Source organism: Euwallacea similis, chromosome 14 (assembly GCF_039881205.1).
Source record: "Euwallacea similis isolate ESF13 chromosome 14, ESF131.1, whole genome shotgun sequence".
Taxonomy (NCBI): domain Eukaryota; kingdom Metazoa; phylum Arthropoda; class Insecta; order Coleoptera; family Curculionidae; genus Euwallacea; species Euwallacea similis.
This window is the reverse complement of record NC_089622.1, coordinates 4,033,782-4,055,508: the sequence shown is the minus strand read 5'-3', so window position 1 is coordinate 4,055,508 and position 21,727 is coordinate 4,033,782. Positions and strand designations below refer to the sequence as shown.

The following is a 21,727-nucleotide window of genomic DNA, read 5'->3' as shown; positions in this document are numbered from 1 at the left end:
AGTGACCTATGTTTTCCCACAAAAAAATTTAGAATAGTAAAATGAAGCTTGACTCCTGAAAAAGGAACATCCTGTAGATTTCCACAGCGACTTGTCAAATAAAATCGTGTTAATTCTAAATCTAAAAATTTTCCCTGCAAAATTTCGAATTGATATCTTAAAAACTTAGAGAGCTGTGAAATAAAAGTTTTTTGACATCCTGCATTTGGTAACGAAGCTTTAAAACATACAAGTTCATATGAACTTTTCTCATAATTTTTCCGAATTCTATCGTCTGTTAAATTTTCTCGATTAAAACCTGAAACAACCTGTATAAATTCACTGGGAAGCTACTATTCCGCACGTTTCCGAAACTTTATCATAATATTGTGCTAATTATCAATGGAGTATTATTATTCTTATTATAAATTCGAAATCAAGTTATCATAAAAACTTAGTTAAAACACCTGTTCAAACTCGCCCGCTTAAAAACCCTCCTAAGAACGTTAGTTTCAGGCAGAGTCCGGAAGACGGCGTTTTTTCACTGGAATAATTCTACAGATGTTCGATAGGTGGCGGGTTATTTGTTATTTGCATTTATCATTGTTAAAAAAATGTATGATTTTCCCAATTTCTGTTTATTCCTGAAATTGATTAAAACTTAGGGATTAACAGGAAGGAAAAACATATCTCATGCAGCGGGGGTCATAAATAGTCCCTGATGAAGTCAAATTTGGCGTTAAAGCTAGAAGAAGTGGACATGGAGACGATATGGTAACATGTTTAAGATTGTTTCTGAATTCCTACCTTAAACTCAAATTGGTTTATAAGAAATATTTATGAGCCTCTCTCTGTGACATATGTCTCAAAGTGTGTACATATTACGATATGAGTTGAGTATGACTGGACGTTATATACATGTAAGATTGTCTCTGAATTCCCATCTGAAACTTAATCCTCACTCACTTAAAGTATCCTTATGTCTCAGTGTACGAGATATGGTCTCAAATTAAATTAAATTGCATGTGAAATTTCTATGAGTGAACTTTTAGAGTTGTTAATTCCCAAATAATAATAGTAAAAAAAAACAGAAAGGGTTCTTGACACGAGAATAATAACCATAGTGGAAATTTAGAAATCTTATCGAGAAATTTCCGCTTCCCTCGCAAACATCCAAATTCAGACCTTCATTGTAGCTGGTCTTTGCTTCGAAGGATCATGGGTTATAATGACTAAAATAATTGAATTCGTATCCTCCATGAATTGGCCATTTGTTTTTATCGGGAAGTCTCATATCCGCACTTGTTACCTAGACCAATATGGTTATCTTGTAAAAGATTCCTGAGTATATTTTGGTTTTCCATGCATATTACAAGATCAAATAATTCGTTAATAGCTAGAAGATTAGGGAATCGGAATAGGGCGGAGTATGTAGTGTCAATTAATACACCAAATGTTAAGTCGGAATTATAGTTTTGCACAATATAACACAACACAAGCATAACATAAGCATATGAATGACTAATGAAACTGAATTTATATATTGCATTTTGACTGGCTTGATACAAGGTGAACAACGTGGAACAACACAAGAGATATGCCTTATGTTATGCTAATCTTAGGCATCTATATATTAGCCCACATATTCCGTGTTGTGCTATGCGAATCTATAAATCCAACTTTAAACATATGTTTACTAAATTTTTAAAATATATTTTATATTTTTAACAATTATTTTCATTTAATTGACCTAAAAGTGCATCATAGCTTCAGTGAGCAGCTCATTTGTGTGCTCAGATTTCTCAGGAACCAAATGACGGTTGCCGATAATGCAATTTTTGAGTTTGCTTCCGCTTTCAATTATTGCACTGTCGCACACGATGCAATTTTCTAATGCCACACTAAAATTACAATTAAAAACTTCAAAAAAACACAAAAGACATAACTTACTTTTCCTTGATAACCACATTGTTCATTACAATGCTGTTAAATACTCTACTAAAGCTGTTTACCATGGAATTAGTACCAATAATCGCATTTTTAAAAGATGTCTTTTCACTTAGTTTAGCCCCTTCCCATATAATACATTTGTCATCTATCTGGTTCGATAGAATGGTAGCTTTAGGGTTCTTTTTAACTATTTCTTTATCTCCCGAAATTTTGCTCCAAAAGTCATGAATCTAAAATTTAGTCGTGTTTGAAATAATCTTTTGCCCCCTTATCATACTTACCTTTCCATTTATAGCCCAATAAGACTGTAAAGTATTAACTCGTACCCCTATAGACCCTTTAGGAGCAATGCATATATAACATCTAATAAGGTCGCTGTTATATGTAGATTTTAAATCTCCTATATGGTCATTATATGCAGAAGTATCTCTAATAAGCAGCTCAAGATTATCCTCTTTTGCAAAACTAAATATGTCATTCTTATCGTTTGTATTCACGACTGAAATATCCGTTTGAGCGTATTTTGGAGGTTTTGACAGTTGTTTTTTTACAATATATGGTATGAGCTCCCCTTTAATTGAGGTAAAGTTATCTTGACTTTTAAGATATTGAATTACCCAGTTTTTAAGTACGTAAACATGAGAATCTATTAGGGAACTATACATTTTTATATTGGTGTGTTTTCTGAAGAGGCTCATTGGTAATGAGACATTTGACTCAAAGTCACTTGCTGAGGCTAAGAAAACTAGTCTGCTGGTTTGTTCATCTACTCCAACTAAATCTTTCTCTAAGAAGCAAAACAAAATTATTCTTACATCTGCTTCAACTTGGCTTAAACCTACCAGGCTTATGTTTAGATTTAGGCCCAGGAGCCACAACAGTATCTCCTGATGTCGTAGGAAACATTAAAGAAACAACAGATGCACTATGCTTTCTAAAGGTGTTTAATATACCAGTAAGATTGACATCAGTTATGAGATCACAAGAAACTACCAAAACATCAGACTTGAGTTTCTCATGCACCTCTTTCATTCTCAGGCTTTCAGCTGTACCTAAATCCTCTTTGTCTTCTAAGATGGATACATAATCAATTGTAATATCTAAAGAGTCTGTCTCAGTTGCTTTATCTATGGCGTTTTGTATTTCTGCCTTTTGGTTTTCTAATACAATCAGGATTACTTCTGAAATTGGTTAATATGGATGAGTTTTCAAATAGGATTTAATTAATGGTTTTAGGTTGTATCCAGAGAGTACAATGCATGTCACCCATAAGGAAGCAATTTGTTTCTTCTGTAATATTTCCATCTTGCATGTTAAGAAAAATTTTGCAACATATTTTTAGTCCCTATAAATAACAACATCCTAATTATATTGCAGTTATCGTTTTACACACATAACTTCAGAAGAAGAGTTTTTCAATCTTAAAGCCGATTTCGAATGAACATTAAATTGTTCATGTTGCCTTAATTTAAAAGATGCTCTATTTCTTATTGTTTACAAGATACTCATGCATTCCAGCAAATTTCTAGCATCCTGTGTTGTTGAAGTGTCAAAAATTTCTTCTTACCAGTAAATCCAGAGGCTGCCAGTTTGTTAAGAGTATACCAAATTAAAGGTTTAGGGCCCACAGGCAGCAGACATTTCGGTTGTTGTCCAGATGTGATTTCTAGCATTCGAGATCCCTTGCCAGCAGCTAAAACAACAGCTTGAAACTCTTCCGGAATTATCATTCTTGCGAAATAGTTTCACGTAAATAGGAGCGATAAAAAGTGTTATTTTAGCAATATTTTATTAAGAAACTATAAAATATGTTGCGTTTTGTAAAAATGAAGAAAAAATGTAAACAAATAACAGTGAGGTTAGAGATTGTAACGATTTTATAATAGACACTCAGAGGGCACTGTGAATCATTTTAGAGTATTGTTTTGTAATAAATGGGAAAATTTTTATATCAAAAAATACCAAATTAGTAGATAATAATTTAATAAATATCAAAAATCGTTGGCTATGTGCAACTAGAACTCACTAATACCCATAGTTTCATAATTTGCGTTAATTAAATTTAGTTTTTCCTCTATTAGTACGTAAAATAGTCTACATTAATTACATGAATATTTTGTTTTTCATTTGTTATAGGTGAATCTGAATCTGACAACTGGTAAGAGAAATAAAAAAATAAATGCATTTAATAAATAATTAAGTTTTAATTGTAATTTATTTCTTCAATTTAAAATTCGCTCACAAATAGTTAATATTGTGAAAAATACTAAAAGCAATTAATGCTATAAGTTCACTTAAAATTGCAGCAGGAGCAGTAGTTTTAATTTTGATAATTAGGACTGGACAAAATCTGCAAAAAGGTAACCTATCAAAAGAATTTTAAAATCTGTCTGTTGCTTGATTTCTACAATTTTGAGTCACCAAATGCATGGAGGAACTATTTAAGGGGTTGTCCTACCAACAAGCTTGATTTGATTGCTAAAACAAACTCTAACCTCTGTGAACTACTCAGGCACCCTATAATTTACACACTTGTCGACAACACTCTTATAGAGTAGTTACTTTTCAAAAAATGAGTAGCTACACCTCACTTTAATACCAAAATTGTCACATAGTCACAAGCACTCACTGGGTACCAATTTGAAATAGTTTATGGTTCTGTAATAGGGAACTCTTTTAGTTGTGTGATAAGCAGGATAAGCAAGTGTTGGGCCATTTCTAGTCTCTATGCATACCAGCTATTGGTGATGTGAAATGATTTTGTGTTTTTCTCAAGGTCTATCAATTCAGTTCTCAATCCAAAAAATCAACCTATATGGCATTTTTCAGTATCCCTAAACACACTGAAAAGCTAGATGCAATCCATGGAAAGTAATATCTCAAGCACAGAGCAAAACATTTTTGGCAATTTTCGCAAAAACCCTACCTAATTGACTGATATAGATATTTATCTACTGATCAAAAGCCTGACATATATGGGATAAATAGGATAATGAATGATGTCTCGCATCACACCCCACAGTTTTTTCTCATTTTCCTTACTTAAAAACTATTTGAACTTCTTGTATTGTATATAAAGCAGGGTACCAGGTTGATATTGAGAACAATGAAACACCAGCTTCCAGTATAACATGCCAATGTTTCTACTATATTTTAGCTTGCTCAAGGATGAAATATATGGGCCATATATAAAATAATTGCGAAATTTAAAGCAGATAGTTTTTTCCCCTGTATAAAAACAGAGATAGGAATCAAATTTTATAAATTAATGATTTTACAAATTTAACAAATGTCTGATGCAGGGTCTTTCAAAGTTGGGGTGACAAAAGCCTAAAGGAGATTCCTCTGACCAAAATAAGAAAAAAAGTTCGTGTGGACATAGGTCTGTAAGTGCTTTGTTTTCGAGATACAGGATATTAAGTTTTAAAAAAAAAAGTACGATGAGACAGTGTATTGAAGCAGGATGTGCTCAATTTAAGCATTTGTTGTAATAATGTTATCATTAATTAATTTTAAAAAATTCTGATGAATTTCTAAAAATTATTTTTTTTTAGTTCAGGGATGTGTCGAGGTATGACAATGTAATTTTTCCTCAAAAACTAAGCAAGATACGAAAAAATGCCAAGGGACAAAAATGTACAATTTTTAAAGAGATTATCTGAATAACACATAAAAACCGCAAAAAGTACAGTGTGATAGGTCTTCCTGTAAAAAACAACCAACTTGCCTGCTGAATACGCTCCTGGATACTCTGGATCAATTCTAACTGGTCCAGCACGTATATAATAATTGTTTTAATAAACAGTAAAAATTTTATTCAAATAGGTAAATATGTTTCTAAGCGATAAATAAAAAAACTTTTTTTAAACTTAATATCCTGTATCTCGAAAATAAAGTACTTGCGGACCTATGTCTACACGAACTTTTTTTCTTATTTTGGTCAAAGGAATCTTCCCTAGACTTTTGTTATTACAATTCTCAAATACTCTGTATATTTGTGCAATGTTTGCTAATTTCGCATTGAAATAAGTATACTGAATCGTTCAAACTTACAAAGCGTATTATAAGTAACTGGGTAGAGCGCCTAAAAAGTAAAAGCTAAAAATCCTGCAATTTTTAAGTAGATAAAAAAACCATAAGGAGATTAATTAACGGAGGTAGTGTTTTTTATTTCAGTAAATGGCGAATGAAGAATCATAGGTGCGCACAAACATTATTATAATTTGGTGTTTAACGCAAAACTAATGGCTTCATCTTGGCTATCAGTTTGCCTTGTCAACAGAGGACACGTTTCTTTTCCCACTAGTTACACAATATACATTTAGATAAATCTAGAGTATTATCAATCAATTTCCCACACATAATTAAATAGCAATTTTATCTTGGCAAAAAACAACCCAGACGATTTTTATCATGCCACGCGAAATATCAAGTTTACCTAATTGGACAAAAGATATTGAAATAATTATAATATGAAACAATTTCTTTATAACTATTTACCAGTGATAAGGACGAATTGCCTAAATAGTGTAGTCTACTTATTTACAAAAGATACCAACATCAAAGTCTTGAACTTAATTATTGTTTTGATGATTTATTTGAACAGGTGATACATATATTTAATTATTATTTGGTGAGAACCTAAATTCCACTATCTTCATACCAGCCCTAAATAGAATTGCCTATTTAAATTATTAGGTATAGATAGGAAAACCATATATAAGGAACTTTAAACACCAAGAAAGACATACTGTTAATGAATTCCTCTCAAATATCAATCTGATAAGTCATTCTTATCAACACTCGACCGGCAACCCCTAGAGATATTCACGATTCACCGTATATTCAAAATTCCTTATTTGAACAGATAAAAGCGGGCTCACAACTATTAAAAGCATCAGTCAAAATTCGAAGCGGCGAACTTGAATTTATTTGAGTTTAGGTACAAATTTATAGCGTCTGATTTAGTTGTGTATTCAAATTTACAAGTGCATGCAAGGTTATTATAAACATCAATTTAGTGCCGGTATAAAAACAGAGTCAATCTGTTGGTCATATCAGATTCAGTTTTCGCCAACTACAAATGGCCGATGTCGGTGAATGTGAAGTCTGTTCTTTGGCCAATAATGTCTTAAAGGCCGTAGAATCAGAAGCAGTGCTCAAATATCCTCAATTCCCTATTGTGCATTTGCTGATGAAAGAACTAAATTTGTGCGCCCACGATCCAATTTTTGTGCCTCCGTGGTAACTTTTGTTTTGCGTTAGTGAACTTTCTCTTAGTTCGGTTTAAAAAAATGTGAAAAAGTTATTAATAGGCCAACGGACCTAAAACTTTGTTTCTAAGTAGCTTTAGAGAGTGAGTTAAAATGCTGATAATTCCGTTGCAGAGATCTTACAAGTACATGATGTACGCCACTAAGCAGCCCTCATTGAGAATCAATCAGGCGGACTTGAAATGCAAGACTGGCTGTGGGTTTTTTGGAAATGCTGATTGGAATGGTAAGTTTTAGGTAGTTCGAGTACATTTTTTTCCCAGAAAATTTTATGCTTAATAACAATAAAAAACTTCCTAGCTGTTTTGAAATCATACATGTGTCTAAATTTTTACCCGTTTGATTAATAAAATATTCTTTGTAACGAAAAATAATCTCAGACTCGAGATTTGCTTTTCGCATAATTGATGCAAACTTGACCTCTGTTGAAATATTGATTTATGATTACCCTCTCGATTTAACCAACATCTGGATGATGTTCTCTATTTTTATGGGTGATCTATGATTTTCATAATCGTGTTCAAGAAAAAACAATGCTGTGCCTCTACTGTGATGTGCCATGATCAATCGGCCTTGGACCCTACCGAATATAAGTAAATAATTTAAGATAAACAATTGCACTTGGAGATTGAAAAATGTATAAATTATTACGACTTTGTTAGCTATTATGCAAGTAGGCCTAAGTCTATTCAAATTTTAGTTGACTTAGGATTAGAAGGACAAAAAAATCAAATAAAATTTTACAGACTCTCATTGTTCTTTGCAAAGCTTTTAATGCGTACAAGTTTTTTAAAGATTTTTTAACGTAGGCTCTTGTCTGTACGTTTAATGCAATGTTTTTTCGGTATAATTATGTTTCAAAAAAAAAAATTAGTAGACCTTAATAATAAAAATCGCGATAGAAATATTTTGGCGCTTTTTGGGAAAATTGAAAATTGTAAAACATTCTTTTTGTGGCAAAAAATAGGTTTATAATTTGATATATCCTATTAGAGGTATGGACCTATCACAGTATAAATATGTACAGAGAAGGCTCCATAATAAAAAATAAAAATTCTGACTGGGACGAAATGTAGACGGGAGTCTCTTTATATCTTCTTCGGTAGGAGTGGGACATTCTTACCGACTTCAAAATGACCCATGTGTGACAGGTGGCTTTTCGACCTTGTTAAGGAAGGCTGTTATTTTACGAGTTCATAAGGGGGTTACATGGATTAAACTAAAAAGACCATTCAGAAACTTCAGAAACGTGAACAGGCGACTTTTGGATTTTGACAATTTTTTCATATGTGATGAATAGGACATACAAGGTGAGGAGACGATCAGAAGCGTTCCTCAGGGTTCAGCTCTTGGATCTTTACTATTCCTTCTGTTTTTGATTGACTTGACCGACTTGGACATACAGTTGTGGTCATATAAAAAGCACATTTGGTTTTTTGAAACTTTAAGTCATTTATGACATTTCTATTTAAAAGTAATGGTTGCACAAAATTTAATGAAATTGAAAAACTTTGTTAGGAAAAAAATTTAAAAAAGAACAGTCCTTTCTCGAAAAAAAAAAGAAAATTAAAAATGGCTAGCCAACTAAATAGCACACTCGTCAAAAATAGAAAATAAATAGGTAAATACACCTAGAATCTTCAATGTTTAATGGGATAGCTCTTATTTTTTATCACAGTATTTAATCGGTATGGGATTGACTCCACTAATTTGTTGATATAGTCGGTGGAAATCGAATTCTAAATGTTCCTGATATTTCCCATAATTCGTCCTCATTGAAAGGATTTGTATCTTTAATTTTCCTTTTTACTCATTTCCATACATTTTCGATAGAGTTCAGATCAGGACTTTGAGGAAGCCTCTCTAAAATTTCCATAAAATTTTCTTCTATCCACCGTTTAACAAATCGCGAAGTATGTTTGAGGTCATTGTCTTGCATAAATATATAATTAACCGGCATAGATTCGAAAGCATATGGCTCCATTATGTTGGTCAAGATAGCTTTATATTTGAATTAGTCCATAATACTCTCAATTCAATAAAATGGCCCAACGCCAGACCAGGAAATAGCATCTCATACCATTAGTGATCTTCCGCCGTGTTTGATCGTTTCAATGGTATAGTGAGGATTGGCACTACAGTCTGGTGGACGCCGAACGTACATTTTCTTATCATTTCCGAATCTGTTGAATTTCGATTCATCGGTCCACAGAGTCCGGCGCCAAAATTTGAAGGAGTTTACTTAAGTGATTTTTGTGAAATTTAAGCGCTTCTTATTTTGGTTGAATACGTGTAGCTTTTTCCTGACAATGCATCCACGAAAGTTGTGATATCGTAAAATTCTTCTTACTATTCGGGCGTATGTATGTATTTACTTGGTAATCAGTAAGAATTTGGAGCATAATTTCTACAGAAGTTAAAAAAGATTTGGCTTTAGGATTCATACAATTAGCGCAACTTCTCGTTGTGTTTTTTGCGGTCTGGAAACCCGTTCGTTATTTTTAAAATTGTTGGTGTTTTTGTATAGCCTTAAAGCATTGTGCACCATTTTACGTGAACAACACAATACCTTGGAAATCTCTGTTATAGACTTTCCTTCTTCTTGTAGTCTAACTATTAAAATTCTTTTTTCTGGACCACAATGTTTGTTCCTACCCATTGTTTAAAAAAAAATCATATATTAGTAGTCATTAAGTATTATAGAATTGAACTTAACTTACTTTTAATAAAATTATTTCATGGAAAAAATAATTAAACATAAAATGTTTAGATGTGCTATTTGTATGGCCAGTACTAAACTACTAAAAATCTACCAAAATATAAGTATAGAACTATAATAATTTTTTGCTTTGAACCGAAAATGCATTCTATGATAACAAATCAATGAAATGAAATTTAATTTTTTATTTAACATTAACATTTAGGTATTTTATTGTAAAAATAAATAGTGTGCTATTTACGTTACCACGATTGTAAGTAGGAACTTTTAAGTGTTTTAACAATGGTTTTGAGATTGATATGATATACAGTAGTGGTCATAATTATAGCAACTTTTAAAAATTTTAAATAAAATGTATCTATTCGGCTAAACTCAATATACGTTTTTATATTATTTATCTTCCACAACCGTTGATGTTTAAAATGCATCCAACTAAAATATCAACAATTCCTATAAGAAACTATCAAAACATATTTTTTCAATACCGGACAAAAATATAGCAACTTTTGGAATTTGAAAATTTCACTTCATTTACAGACTTGTGTGCTTAAAGACGTTTTATATTCTAAATTAAATCGACGATTTTCATTATGGGTCGAGGTAAAACAATCTCATTAGAGATCAGGAAAATTATCATTGAGCGGTATAAAAGTGGCGAACGGCAAAGCGAAATTGTAAAGAGTTTGGGTGTGCATAAGTCAATTGTATCTCGAATTATTTACAAATTCAGACAAACAGGAAGTGAAGCAGCTGTAAAAAATTCAGGACGCACAAGGAAAACTACAAAAAGAACTGATAAATGGATAATTAGAATGTGTCAAAAAAATCCATTTCTATCATCCACTCATATAAAATCACATTTAGAGGAAACGGGCCTAGGTCATATCAGTTCCAAGACCATAAGAAGAAGATTAGTGGAAAATGGATTATTTGGTAGGTGACCAGCGAAAAAACCATTGCTGTCTAAGAAGAACGTGAAAACCCGACTTCAGTGTGCGCAGAATTACCAATAGACATTTGAACAGTGGAAATTGGTAGTTTTCAGCGATGAGTCCAAATTTAACTTATTGTAAGTGATGGCCCATCATACGTTAGACGACCCAAAGGCGCAAGGTTGCAAAAAAAGTTTATTTACCAACCGTAAAACATGGCGGAGGTTCGATTATGGTTTGGGGTTATTTCTCTGGTTTTGGTATGGGTCCGCTTCACAAAATAGAAGGTCGCATGGATCGGTTCATGTACCGAGATATCCTCAGGAATCATTTACAACTATATCTTGAAGAAACCATGCCACTAAGAAGCATTTTCCAACAAGATAATGACCTCAAACATAAATCGAAACTTGTTTCAGAATGGTTTAAAGAGGAAAGGATAGAAGTTCTTGCTTGGCCATCGCAATCTCCCGATCTCAATCCCATAGAAAAGGCCGTGTGAGGTTATAGGGTCAATTCGACCCTCACGGGCGATTGATCTGAAATTTTTACCAATTGTCCCTATCACTCAAAGGACTTACCACATAAAATTTCAACTTCCTAAGTCTCACCATTCAAGGGTAGGACGGGGTTGAGGGTGAAAACTTTAAAACGCCATATCTCGGGAACTATTCATCGTACAGCGTGGGGCAAAATGGTGCGTCCTTCAGTAACCACCTTCTTATTTTCATATACTTATAGATTTATCGGTTAATGCCAAAGGGTCGAAATCTCAAAAAAAAAAACTTAGGTGATTTTAGAGGAGTTCGCACTTTGGTATACTAACCATTTTTGCACACTGTGTAGAGGGCCTCTCGAAGTATCTACCCACGTTGAATCAGATTTGTACAAAATTCAGTATTTGAGATATAGCGATTCAAAGTATAGGTATACAGGGTTATTCACCCAATCCGTTCATTAGAAATTTACTAGGATCTGAAAGTGATACGAATTTGAAAATTTGGAGTTAAGTTAAGTTCGACATATACTATTTTTTTTTAATATTTTCAACTTGCTGTCACTTCCGGTTTAACCGGAAATAGCTGTAACTTGTTTATTTCAAGTGGAACCCCCAGTATATTATTTTATTTTTAGATTCTATATAATATTTTAGGTACATTATCTGTATAATGTTCTATACTTAGTTCTTACCGTTTTTGAGATATTTGACCTTGAATTAAAAACATGCCTCTGTAATGAGCAATTTTAAAATTGCATATCTCTGTAGCTATTAAAGACATAATATCCATATTTTTCAGAATGCCAATACATAGTCTTAGGTTCACTCTTTCATTATTTACATGGCTTAGTATTTTACAGGGTGTACAAAATTCAGCTCCTGACGTTTACATTTTTGAAGTTGCAAAAGTCAGTTTTTTTTTAATGGGACACCCTATAACTTTAAGCAGTACCAAGTAGAAAATGTAATTCTCCATTGAACTGTATTAGGGTTACCTATACCTATTTCAAACCTTTTTCGAAATAATTAAGTTTATGTGAAATTAATAGTAGATATTCATTCTGGTAAATTTTTATTATTTGCGTAGTTGGCCGTGGAAAAGAAATAATGACAGTTATTGTACGTTTTTGTTTTTCGGTGGCTGTTAGTAGCAAAATTAAAGTGAAACTTTGAATCAAAATGCAAGAATACACAAACGCTGATATGTGGGGGCCGAATTGACCCCTTAACCTTACACGGCCTTTGTGGGAATATGTGGATAATAAAATTCGGAATAATACATATTCCAGTTTACAGGATTTATTTCAGGCACTTCAAGAAGCCTGGAAGAGTATTGATAACAATTACATCAACAATTTAATAAATTCAATGCCACGAAGATGTACAGAAGTTATTCAGCAGCGAAGGTATTATACAAAATATTAATTATTGAACAATTCTTTTGTAATGTGTTGAAGTTTTATTACTCTTTATAATTATTTTGGAAAAGTTGCTATATTTTTGTCCAGGTCGCAATGAATATATTTTTTAATTTTTGTATACAAATTATTATTGTTTTATTGTTATATACTTGTATCACCAACAGTCATTGTAGAATCATATTTTCAAAACCTATTTTGAATTTAGGCCGTTAAGTCTAAATTATTTGAAATTCTAAAAAGTTGCTATAATTTTGACCACTACTGTATAATGCCATAGTTGAATAGTTGAATTCGGGGCTCTATATAAATAACAAACTAAGGTTTGATGGTCACGTTAGCTTTCTTAGACCCAAATTAGCTTCTAGCTGCTGTGCACTGCGTATTCTAAGCATTCAGCTTGACGTGTCGGTAGCAAAATGTGCTTGTTTTAGGCTTAATTGGACACATCTGCGTAATGAAATTTGTTTCTGAGGTAATTATTCTACCCATATATTTGCCTATATATTTGTGTTACAGAATCGGGCAATTCGCCATGTGTTTAAATCGGGGATTGTTTAAGGAATGCGAATTACTGACGTCGACTGGTTTTCCTTCTTGACTCAGCCTGCTTTATACATAAAAAGTTGAAAAATGACATTTACGCAGTGCTTAAAAAATCAATACGTTTTCCGAGCATTGTTCTTGTCGATCATGACATCGATACTGATCAGATTATCTGTCTTCTAAAGCAATAGAGCACATACTTACTGAACTAATATGGCGATAACTTTAATTATTATAAATGAAATAGTCCACATTTACAACGAAAAGTGAATACGCTGCATCTCTGTATCCTAACATCTTAAATAGCCGAAATTTTCCTTTTCAACTCAGTTCCTTACATACCTGAAATCAAAAGTCCATAAATGGTAATTACATTTTTAAAGCAACAGTTTTGCATTTCAATTTTGTAACTTGTGGTGTGTTTTTTAATCATTTCTGTATTATGTAATTGATCTAATTTTAAATTATTAAATTGTATAATGCAACTGTTTATGAGATTGCAGCATCCAGTTTATTTATCAGAAATGACTGAGTTTCTCTAAGAATATTAATTTAATTTTTTTTTGTCAAAACTTATTCTTGTCATCCTGCCAATTAACAAAATCTAGAAATTTCGACATATTTGCTTTATTATTTAAGGAACCAAATATTCAAAGAAATCATATTAAATGCAGCAATGAATATATTAACGAAGTGAAAGTGCTGGTAGAAACCCAGACAGCCTGGAGTTTTGAATGAAATATCTTCTTCAAGAAGAAACGAAAGGTTGCATTGAAAAAATGAATATAAACACAATTTGTCTTTTGATAATTTAAATTCCTATTTTGGTATAAACTATTGAAACAATAGATTGTTCCAGATTTAATCGTGAGTTTATAGAAACAAAGACCTATTTTTGCAACCGTTTATGCCAATATTTTTCTTTAAAATTCAGAAATCCCAATAATATTGTATTAACTTGTCAATTTTTTTTTATTAATCCAAATTTTGTTCAACAGTGTACCAATACAATTGTCTAATATTAAATAATCATCTCTTTTATTATCTTCAATCAATCGAAAATAGAGATACGAGAATTTTAGTATGTTAATTTTAAAGTGTTCTGAAATTGTGATAAATCTAGTGTGTGATAAAATCGTTATACTTTATAAAACATTCCTTGTTTGTCGGCGTTCAAGTTTGTTCTTGTTTTGGGTTTTTAGTTTAATTATTATTTTATTTATTTGTTGAAGCAGTAACTTCTGATAAATTGCTCTAAAATATTCTATGGGAACTTACTGCTGATTATTTTGAGTGTTGGTATTAATTTGCAAATTCTCATATTAGATTTGTATCATCTTACAGGATACTGTTCACAATGCTATCGAAACCAAATGGAATTGGAAAGGCAAAAAAAAGCGCGTCATTCTCACCCTCATTCTTCATCTCACCATCACGGAGAGAGCACGAAATCTCCCGGGTTCTCAAAGTTTGAGGAAAAGAAAAAGCAGCAAACCGACAAGAAGACCAAATATCTTAAAAGTCTGCCTGTATTCAGAAAATCGTCTAATGTAAAAGGTAGGTAATAGAAGCCCAAAATATTTCAAAAATAGTTATAGGTTTATTGCTTTTCCAAGACATTAGTAAACCCGAAAAATATGCAAATATCAGACAAAACAACCCCGATGCAAACAAATTGATGACGGAATTCCTGTCCAAGTACTGTCACTTGGGAGACGATGTCCGGAAAGACTTTTTAAAATGCATTCAGCATTTTATTTATAAAGTGATCGGGATGGATTCAAAGCCCATTGACGAGCTAGCAGAAGTGGCTCAGAAGATTTACAACTTTTACAATAGTAGAATAAATGAGAGCAGAGTTTATCAGGAGTTAAATACTGACATTAAGGGAGACCTGGAGGATTTCTTTGAAAAGTACAGCATGGTCACCCTGTACAGGTAAGTTAATTTGCGAATGGAGATGTTATTGACTAATGGTGTCGTTACCCACACGTCGACCTTAACTGATTGAGTTTTATCTAAAAATGGTGGGTATCTTTTCAAAATTTCACGTGCTGCTTTTTAACGATAAGTGATGTTTTTGTGGGGGTTATCTAAAACTTATCTCGTTCATTGTCTTAAGGATGAGAATCATGAAAATTTACAAATGTTTTGCAAACCTGGTTTTGTCAAATTTAAATAAGCTACAGGTTTTCATCTTAAATATGTGTTAAAATTGATATTTAGAAGAACATAAAGAACAATAAAAAATCATATTTACGTGACAAAAAGTAAACACTTAATTCGTTATTTTGTAATTTCTGTTTTAATTTAAAATGTCTAGTTTTCAAAGAAGTAAACTTTTAGTTATACATTTGCATTATTAGCACTGTTTAATCAGATTCATATCCGCATTTAGAATTAAAAACAAAGGTAATGAGTACGTTTCGGAGTAACCTTAAGTTGATTGCTTTTATCCTTTTGTTTTCGGGTGCTATTTGCCATAGTACAAGGTGATGAAGAAAACGCATTTTTAGGTAATAAATAATATGCCTGCTTATTTCAATAGTTTATTTACTTATTTGTTTTACAATCCAGTCCTGTAAATTACGCGTATTACAGAATTAGAAGAGACAAATAACAGACATATCACATGAACCATTAATATACAGGGTGTCCTATTGAAAAAGCATAACTTATATCAAAACGATCAACCGTTATCGATAGGAATTTTTCGAGCATGCTACTGAATTATAATTTAAAATCTCTAAAATATCACCACTTGAATGTTTACTCTATTTTCTACTTTAGCTCAGATACATTGGCCCTGTCAAAATGAAAATTTGCAAAAAGGCCCTGTATATTGATGTTATGTCAAAATGTAGCATTTGTATAGTAGTTACCCTGCAGTAGACATTAAGAATTCGTCAAAATGCGTTATTTTGGTTTTATTGCTCATGTAGGATTTCCAGAATAGATCCCTGGGGATACTATACCACATCTCTAGGATTTTTCCTTCTAACAAAAAATTTCACTGTGCAAGTTCTGAAACTTACCTCAAAATAATATTTCTTATAGCATACTTTTCTGCCCCTCCTTCACCAACGACGAAGAAAAAGATCTTTCGATCCAAGACCGCATAAGAAACCTGAACTGGGTTAATGCCCATCATTTAGATTGCTGTATCAGCGAAACCAGCCTGGAAGTACGAGATTTGGTTTACACTGCAATTACTGATTTGTTGGGCATGGATTCGGTCAAAGCTCCTCAAGAGAAACTGCAATGCGTCGTAAAGTGTTGTAGAAGTGTAGTGGAGGTTCTACAGCATTGTCAAGGTAAAGTTGCCATTTTTTAAGATGGAATTTGTTTTGCTCAATTCATATGCCTCTAAGTCTTAATTAAATTTTAAATTTGTTATAGTTTTTATTCTAGTATCTAGATAAAACTCCGAATGCACAATAAAAATATTAAAACAATGTTTATCTTATTATGACAAACAGATTTTTATTTGACTTACATAATATTGGCGAAATGTAGGTTATATTGTTGTTTGTTCTTTTATTAATTTGCCATTATGCTAGGCAGTTTTTAATCCGGGACAAATTCCAGATTTTAAGTGGGCAGTAATTCGGTTTCAGGGTTTTTTGTCAAGGAAAAGTGATGTCTCGTTTTGCATAAATATTTAACAATGGTTTATGACGCAGTGTTTTAGCAAAATATGATGATAGGAGATGGGAATTTGTCGGTTTCATTAATGCATTAAAAAAATATATTAATATTTCTGGAACATATTTTTCTTCCATTTTAGGCGGGCCAGTAAGTGCTGACGAATTTCTTCCCGCCCTAATTTTCGTCGTTTTAAAAGCCAATCCGGCGAGACTCAAAAGTAACATCCTTTACGTGACTCGATTCTGCAAAGAATCTAGATTAATGCAAGGAGAAGCCGGCTATTATTTCACAAATTTAGTAAGTTGAACTGTGGTTTATAACACACATTGTATATCGTTTTTTTACTAATTACTCGATAAATATATTAATAGAGCTGAATTCGACAGTAAATAATTAATTTTCTTCTGCGTGTCGTCCTTTTACGTCCAACTATGCATCCATATAACCTTTTAATTAACAACCGTAGTCCTAAAAATAAATCGCGCATTTTTAAGGAAGTATCTGATTTTAACGTTAACTTTCCTTTCAGTGTTGTGCGGTATCTTTTATAGAAAACTTAACCGCTGAATCTCTGAATATGGCAGAGCAGGAGTTTGACGCTTATATGACCGGGAAAATGACCTCTGTTAGTGCTTGGGATTCGGCGTTAGTTGCTTGTGAAGGTATAAATTTAATTATGTGTCGTGTATTATAATAATAAAATTACACTGAACTTCCAGGGATGCACCAACTTTGCGAGCATTTGGCTGTGTTAAAAACCCTCAAGGAACGCAATATTGCAATTCAAAATGACAAAAAGAAGTTAATGGAAGATATGGAAAAATTAAAGGTATCTACGTTTTTCTTCTAAATCAACAGCAATATATAATATCTAAAAACAGGAACATATCACGTCTGAGGTAGCCGCAGTGCTCGATAGAACCCCGTTGATAATTAAACCCCGGAAGTCTCCTATTACCCTATCACAAGATTACATACCAAGCACTGGCTCGCTAATGGCGAATGTAGCTTTGGCCATTCAGTGCACAGGCCAAAACAAAGATAAAGCCAAGCTTAATTTGGATATAACGCCCTGCATTTCCTTACCATTACATCAAAATGAGGAATTAGATCCCTTGAAAAAAGTACCATCTATGGAGCTTTTAAGCCCTTTTAACGATAATTTGAGTTTAGATGGGTTAACGCCCGAAGATAATAGTATTCTCGGATTGTCGAAAGTCAACTATGACATTGATTTTTCCGATATAAGCGGGGAAAATAGCATGGCAGAAGCCTTAACACCTGAAAAACGCAGCTCTCCTCTTCGAAGCTTCACTCCAGATCCTTTCAGTCCTGTGGGAACTTCATGTACGATCAGCCAAGAACCTCTAATTCCTTCCACAGTGCCATTACAAATCCCCAATGTGGTTGCTACTAAGGTGAAGGATGATTTTGTGTTGCCGTTTTTAGAGGATTTACCTAAGGAAGAACGGGAAGAAACGCTGCTGGATCAAATCGAATCAACTCCTACTATTAATTTGCCGCCTCCTTTGAATCCGACGAAGTATACAGGGTTTTCTAAGCAAGGTTCTAGAATTCCGAGTATTCCTTGTAACACTGGGGAGTCTCATTCATTGGAAACAGAACCGTCGACGTCTAATGTTGAGTAAGTTTTTAGATTAATTCATGTTTTGTGATTGTTACTATTCAGGTAATTCTATCGTAAATAGTGTTTATTAAGTAAAATATACATATGTGCGAGATTTATATATATACAGTCCAATTGCGATAGTGTGAACATAAAAAACCTAGGGTAGTTAATACCAACGAGGGTGTTTATAGAAAAGAGGGTGTAATTAAATAATTTTTTTTTAATAAGTAATAGTTTATTAATAAACACCAAATCAAATTATACATTTCAAAGATGAAAGAAATCAGTAATTTTTTTTTGACATTTTTCTGAGAAATTTTTGCCATTACTGCTTGTCTGAGAATCCTTTTAAGAATGACTATTTCATATTTACTGAATTTTGATTGGACCATTCTTCTATGGTCATATTTAATGTCCTAATGACATTGGAATGGCAAATTTTTTCAATACGTGGACCACTTTCATTTTCATTGTCGCTTTCATCTGACGAAACATCTTCCACACCAATAACTGCTTCCTTGTCTTTAGTCCAATCTTCCACATCTACAGCACTGTATTCAGCCTAGAATTACAGTTTGTCATTATTTTGTTAACCTCTGAAAAATATGTAATCTTATTGTGCATTCACTTACTGGAGCAATTTTTTGTAGCAAATTTATTGTATCCTTAATGGCATCAGGGACAAATGTTTTTTCATTTCTTAATTTTAGCTGTAAGGTACCTTGAAGAAGGTTATCTTCATCTTCATTCTCCTTATCTCCATCAAAACCTGAAAAAATGTTTCTCCAGCATTTTTTAATAACTTCTGCATCTAATTTATCTCACGCTGCAGGCAAATGTAGAATTGCATCTTTTAATGAAATGTTCTTGAGAGTTACCACTATTGCTTTTTCTGATGATACAATAGAACTGAGCAAGCTCTTTCTATAGTTTACTTTGATGAGCCCCAAAATATTTTGATCCATTGATTGTAATAAAGAAGTAATATTAGACGGCAAGAATTTGACGAAAATTATTCCGTCTTCAGTTGTCAGTTCTATTGCCTGGTGGATGAGAAGATGCGTTATCCAAAAGGAGAATTGCGTTCTGTGGCAACTTCTGAGCACGTAGAAAACACCTACAAATTAATAATTTTGGAATATTGGTATAAGTAGGATGTATCACAATGAATACAAGTGATTTTAACTCTTACTCTCATTTACACACCCCATAAATGTCAGTCTTCGTTTTAAAATTTTTAAACCAGAAGCTGTTTTTTCAGCCATTGCGACATACGTTTTGTCAGGTAATAACTGCCAATACAATCCTATCTCGTCAGCATTGTAAATCTGATGACAATTTAATTCATGTTCTTCAATCACTCGTTTTAGGTCCTCTTTGATAGTACATCTGGATCGAATGATAATTTTTCCCCTGTGATTTTTAAAAATCTTATGCCACGACGCTGCTTGAATATCTGCAGCCAACCATCACTAGCTGTAAAAATATTAATTTTTTAATCTTTGGAGAGCAACAATGCTTTTTGTTTCAACATATTTCCTGATACTATTAATTTTTTTTCCTTCTGCTTAAGAAACCAGTCGTACAACTTTTGCTGCAATAGCAGAAATGCTAACTTCTTTAAAGTATATTTTTTCGATGGTTTCAACGTGTGAGTCATAGTATCAATAAATTATTTTTTTAATTTTTTTTTATCCCACAAATTGTCAATTTTGTTACTTCGTACTTTTTGGATAACGTCATGACAGACATCTATTTATTATGCTCTTCCAAAATGTTGTCTTTTTTTCTCAATCTTAAACATATTTTCTTTAATTTACCAATCTTGTGCTGAGTATTTACAGGACTATATTTTCTTCTGATACGTACACGATTACACATACACACACGACATACACAATATTTCGAGACACATAAAAAGGAACTTCCCGCAACAATAAACAAATGTTACACACGATCACTGGTAAAATGTTTAAGTGTTAGATAGGTTTTAGTCACGAAAAAAAGTACGTGTCGTAGTCTCGTCGGAAACCGAATGTCACATAATATAAAAATGCATCGGATTCGTCCCGAATGTATATATCTTAAAAAGAATTAATAAACTACATTCCACGCCTACAACCCTCCATTATTTTTTTCACACTTGCAAATTTCCAATTATTTTTTTCACACTTACGTTAAAACGAATGGATAAGTAAAAACCCTCTATAATTTTCTAACACTTATGTTAAGACGAATTAATAAACAAACCCTCTATCCTTTACGATCAACGATTTATTATAATCGTTAGAAATGCAAATTAACTCTAAAAATATAAACGAACAATAACAAATAATAACTACTCGGTATTTATAATGAATTATAATGTAATTAATTTATAACACAAGCAAAAACTGAGACAGAAACGTTATAAATGCACTTCTTCATATCGTCGAGCTGTTCATATTAACGCATGTTCACACTACGGCAATTGGATTGTGTATATATGTATATACATATATATATATATATATATGGATATTATTATTGAGGCAATTCCATGATAATGTTGATTTGAGTAAGATATGTTGTTATTTATTACATTTAATTTTGTTATCGGATTTTGAAAGTGATTTTTGTTTTATTCCTTATTTTCAACTAATTTATTATACAAAGTATTTCAAATTTCGTACCTGACGTTTTTTGCCCTAACAACTCAGTTCCTGAGTAAGATGATAAAACAATTTGTTTGTCTACTTTTTAATGGTGGATATGACGGCATGATTAAGTTTTTTCTCTTCAACGCATTTTTTCCTTTCTAATATCATTTTTCAGACCAAAAAACCGAAACTCTAATTCGAATTTTGACTTTATTGTATCAATGCCCTTTTGTATATGTACTGCAGAGCCAAATATCGTTAAAATCGATGCAACTCAAGTCTTCAATTTTTTGGTTAACACTGTCATGTACACTACTGACTTTTCCATAATAAAATTTTGCAAAATTTTAATATTTATCAATTTCAAAAGCATCTTTTATATTTTCATTAATATCACATTAATTCAATGCATAATTATTACATACTTGCAGAATCTAACTGTGTAGATTTAAAGGGAGTACAGGATGGACAAATTAGAAAAAAGGAGGGAATAG

General features: G+C 32.4%; 3 protein-coding genes across 5 annotated transcripts; 2 read left to right on the top strand and 1 right to left on the bottom strand.

Moving 5' to 3' along the window:
• Positions 1–1,669: 1,669 nt before the first annotated feature.
• On the bottom strand, positions 1,670–3,690 carry eIF2Bgamma (eukaryotic translation initiation factor 2B subunit gamma). The gene is made up of 5 exons (XM_066397287.1): positions 3,497–3,690; positions 2,772–3,110; positions 2,211–2,716; positions 1,930–2,159; positions 1,670–1,880 (listed from the first exon to the last, which is right to left on the bottom strand). The coding sequence occupies exons 1-5, from the start codon at positions 3,657–3,659 to the stop codon at positions 1,730–1,732; spliced, it is 1,389 nt and encodes a 462-aa protein (XP_066253384.1). The 5' UTR covers positions 3,660–3,690; the 3' UTR covers positions 1,670–1,729.
• A 415-nt stretch (positions 3,691–4,105) lies between these two features.
• On the top strand, positions 4,106–21,139 carry Rabex-5 (Rabaptin-5-associated exchange factor for Rab5). 3 transcript variants are annotated; one of them, XM_066397269.1, is made up of 9 exons: positions 4,106–4,289; positions 7,319–7,428; positions 14,661–14,873; positions 14,933–15,254; positions 16,374–16,630; positions 17,104–17,261; positions 17,494–17,626; positions 17,684–17,793; positions 17,846–21,139. In XM_066397269.1, the coding sequence occupies exons 2-9, from the start codon at positions 7,332–7,334 to the stop codon at positions 18,611–18,613; spliced, it is 2,058 nt and encodes a 685-aa protein (XP_066253366.1). In that variant the 5' UTR covers positions 4,106–4,289; positions 7,319–7,331; the 3' UTR covers positions 18,614–21,139. The 3 variants fall into 3 exon arrangements, with proteins under 3 accessions (XP_066253366.1, XP_066253365.1, XP_066253367.1); XM_066397268.1 differs by lacking the exon at positions 4,106–4,289 and having other exon boundaries at positions 6,857–7,428; XM_066397270.1 differs by lacking the exons at positions 4,106–4,289; positions 7,319–7,428 and adding an exon at positions 13,149–13,245.
• LOC136413618 (uncharacterized) lies at positions 10,230–10,899 on the top strand. The gene is made up of 2 exons (XM_066397298.1): positions 10,230–10,564; positions 10,604–10,899. Exons 1-2 carry the CDS (start codon positions 10,512–10,514, stop codon positions 10,860–10,862), a joined length of 312 nt encoding a protein of 103 aa, XP_066253395.1. The 5' UTR covers positions 10,230–10,511; the 3' UTR covers positions 10,863–10,899.
• Positions 21,140–21,727: the final 588 nt, after the last annotated feature.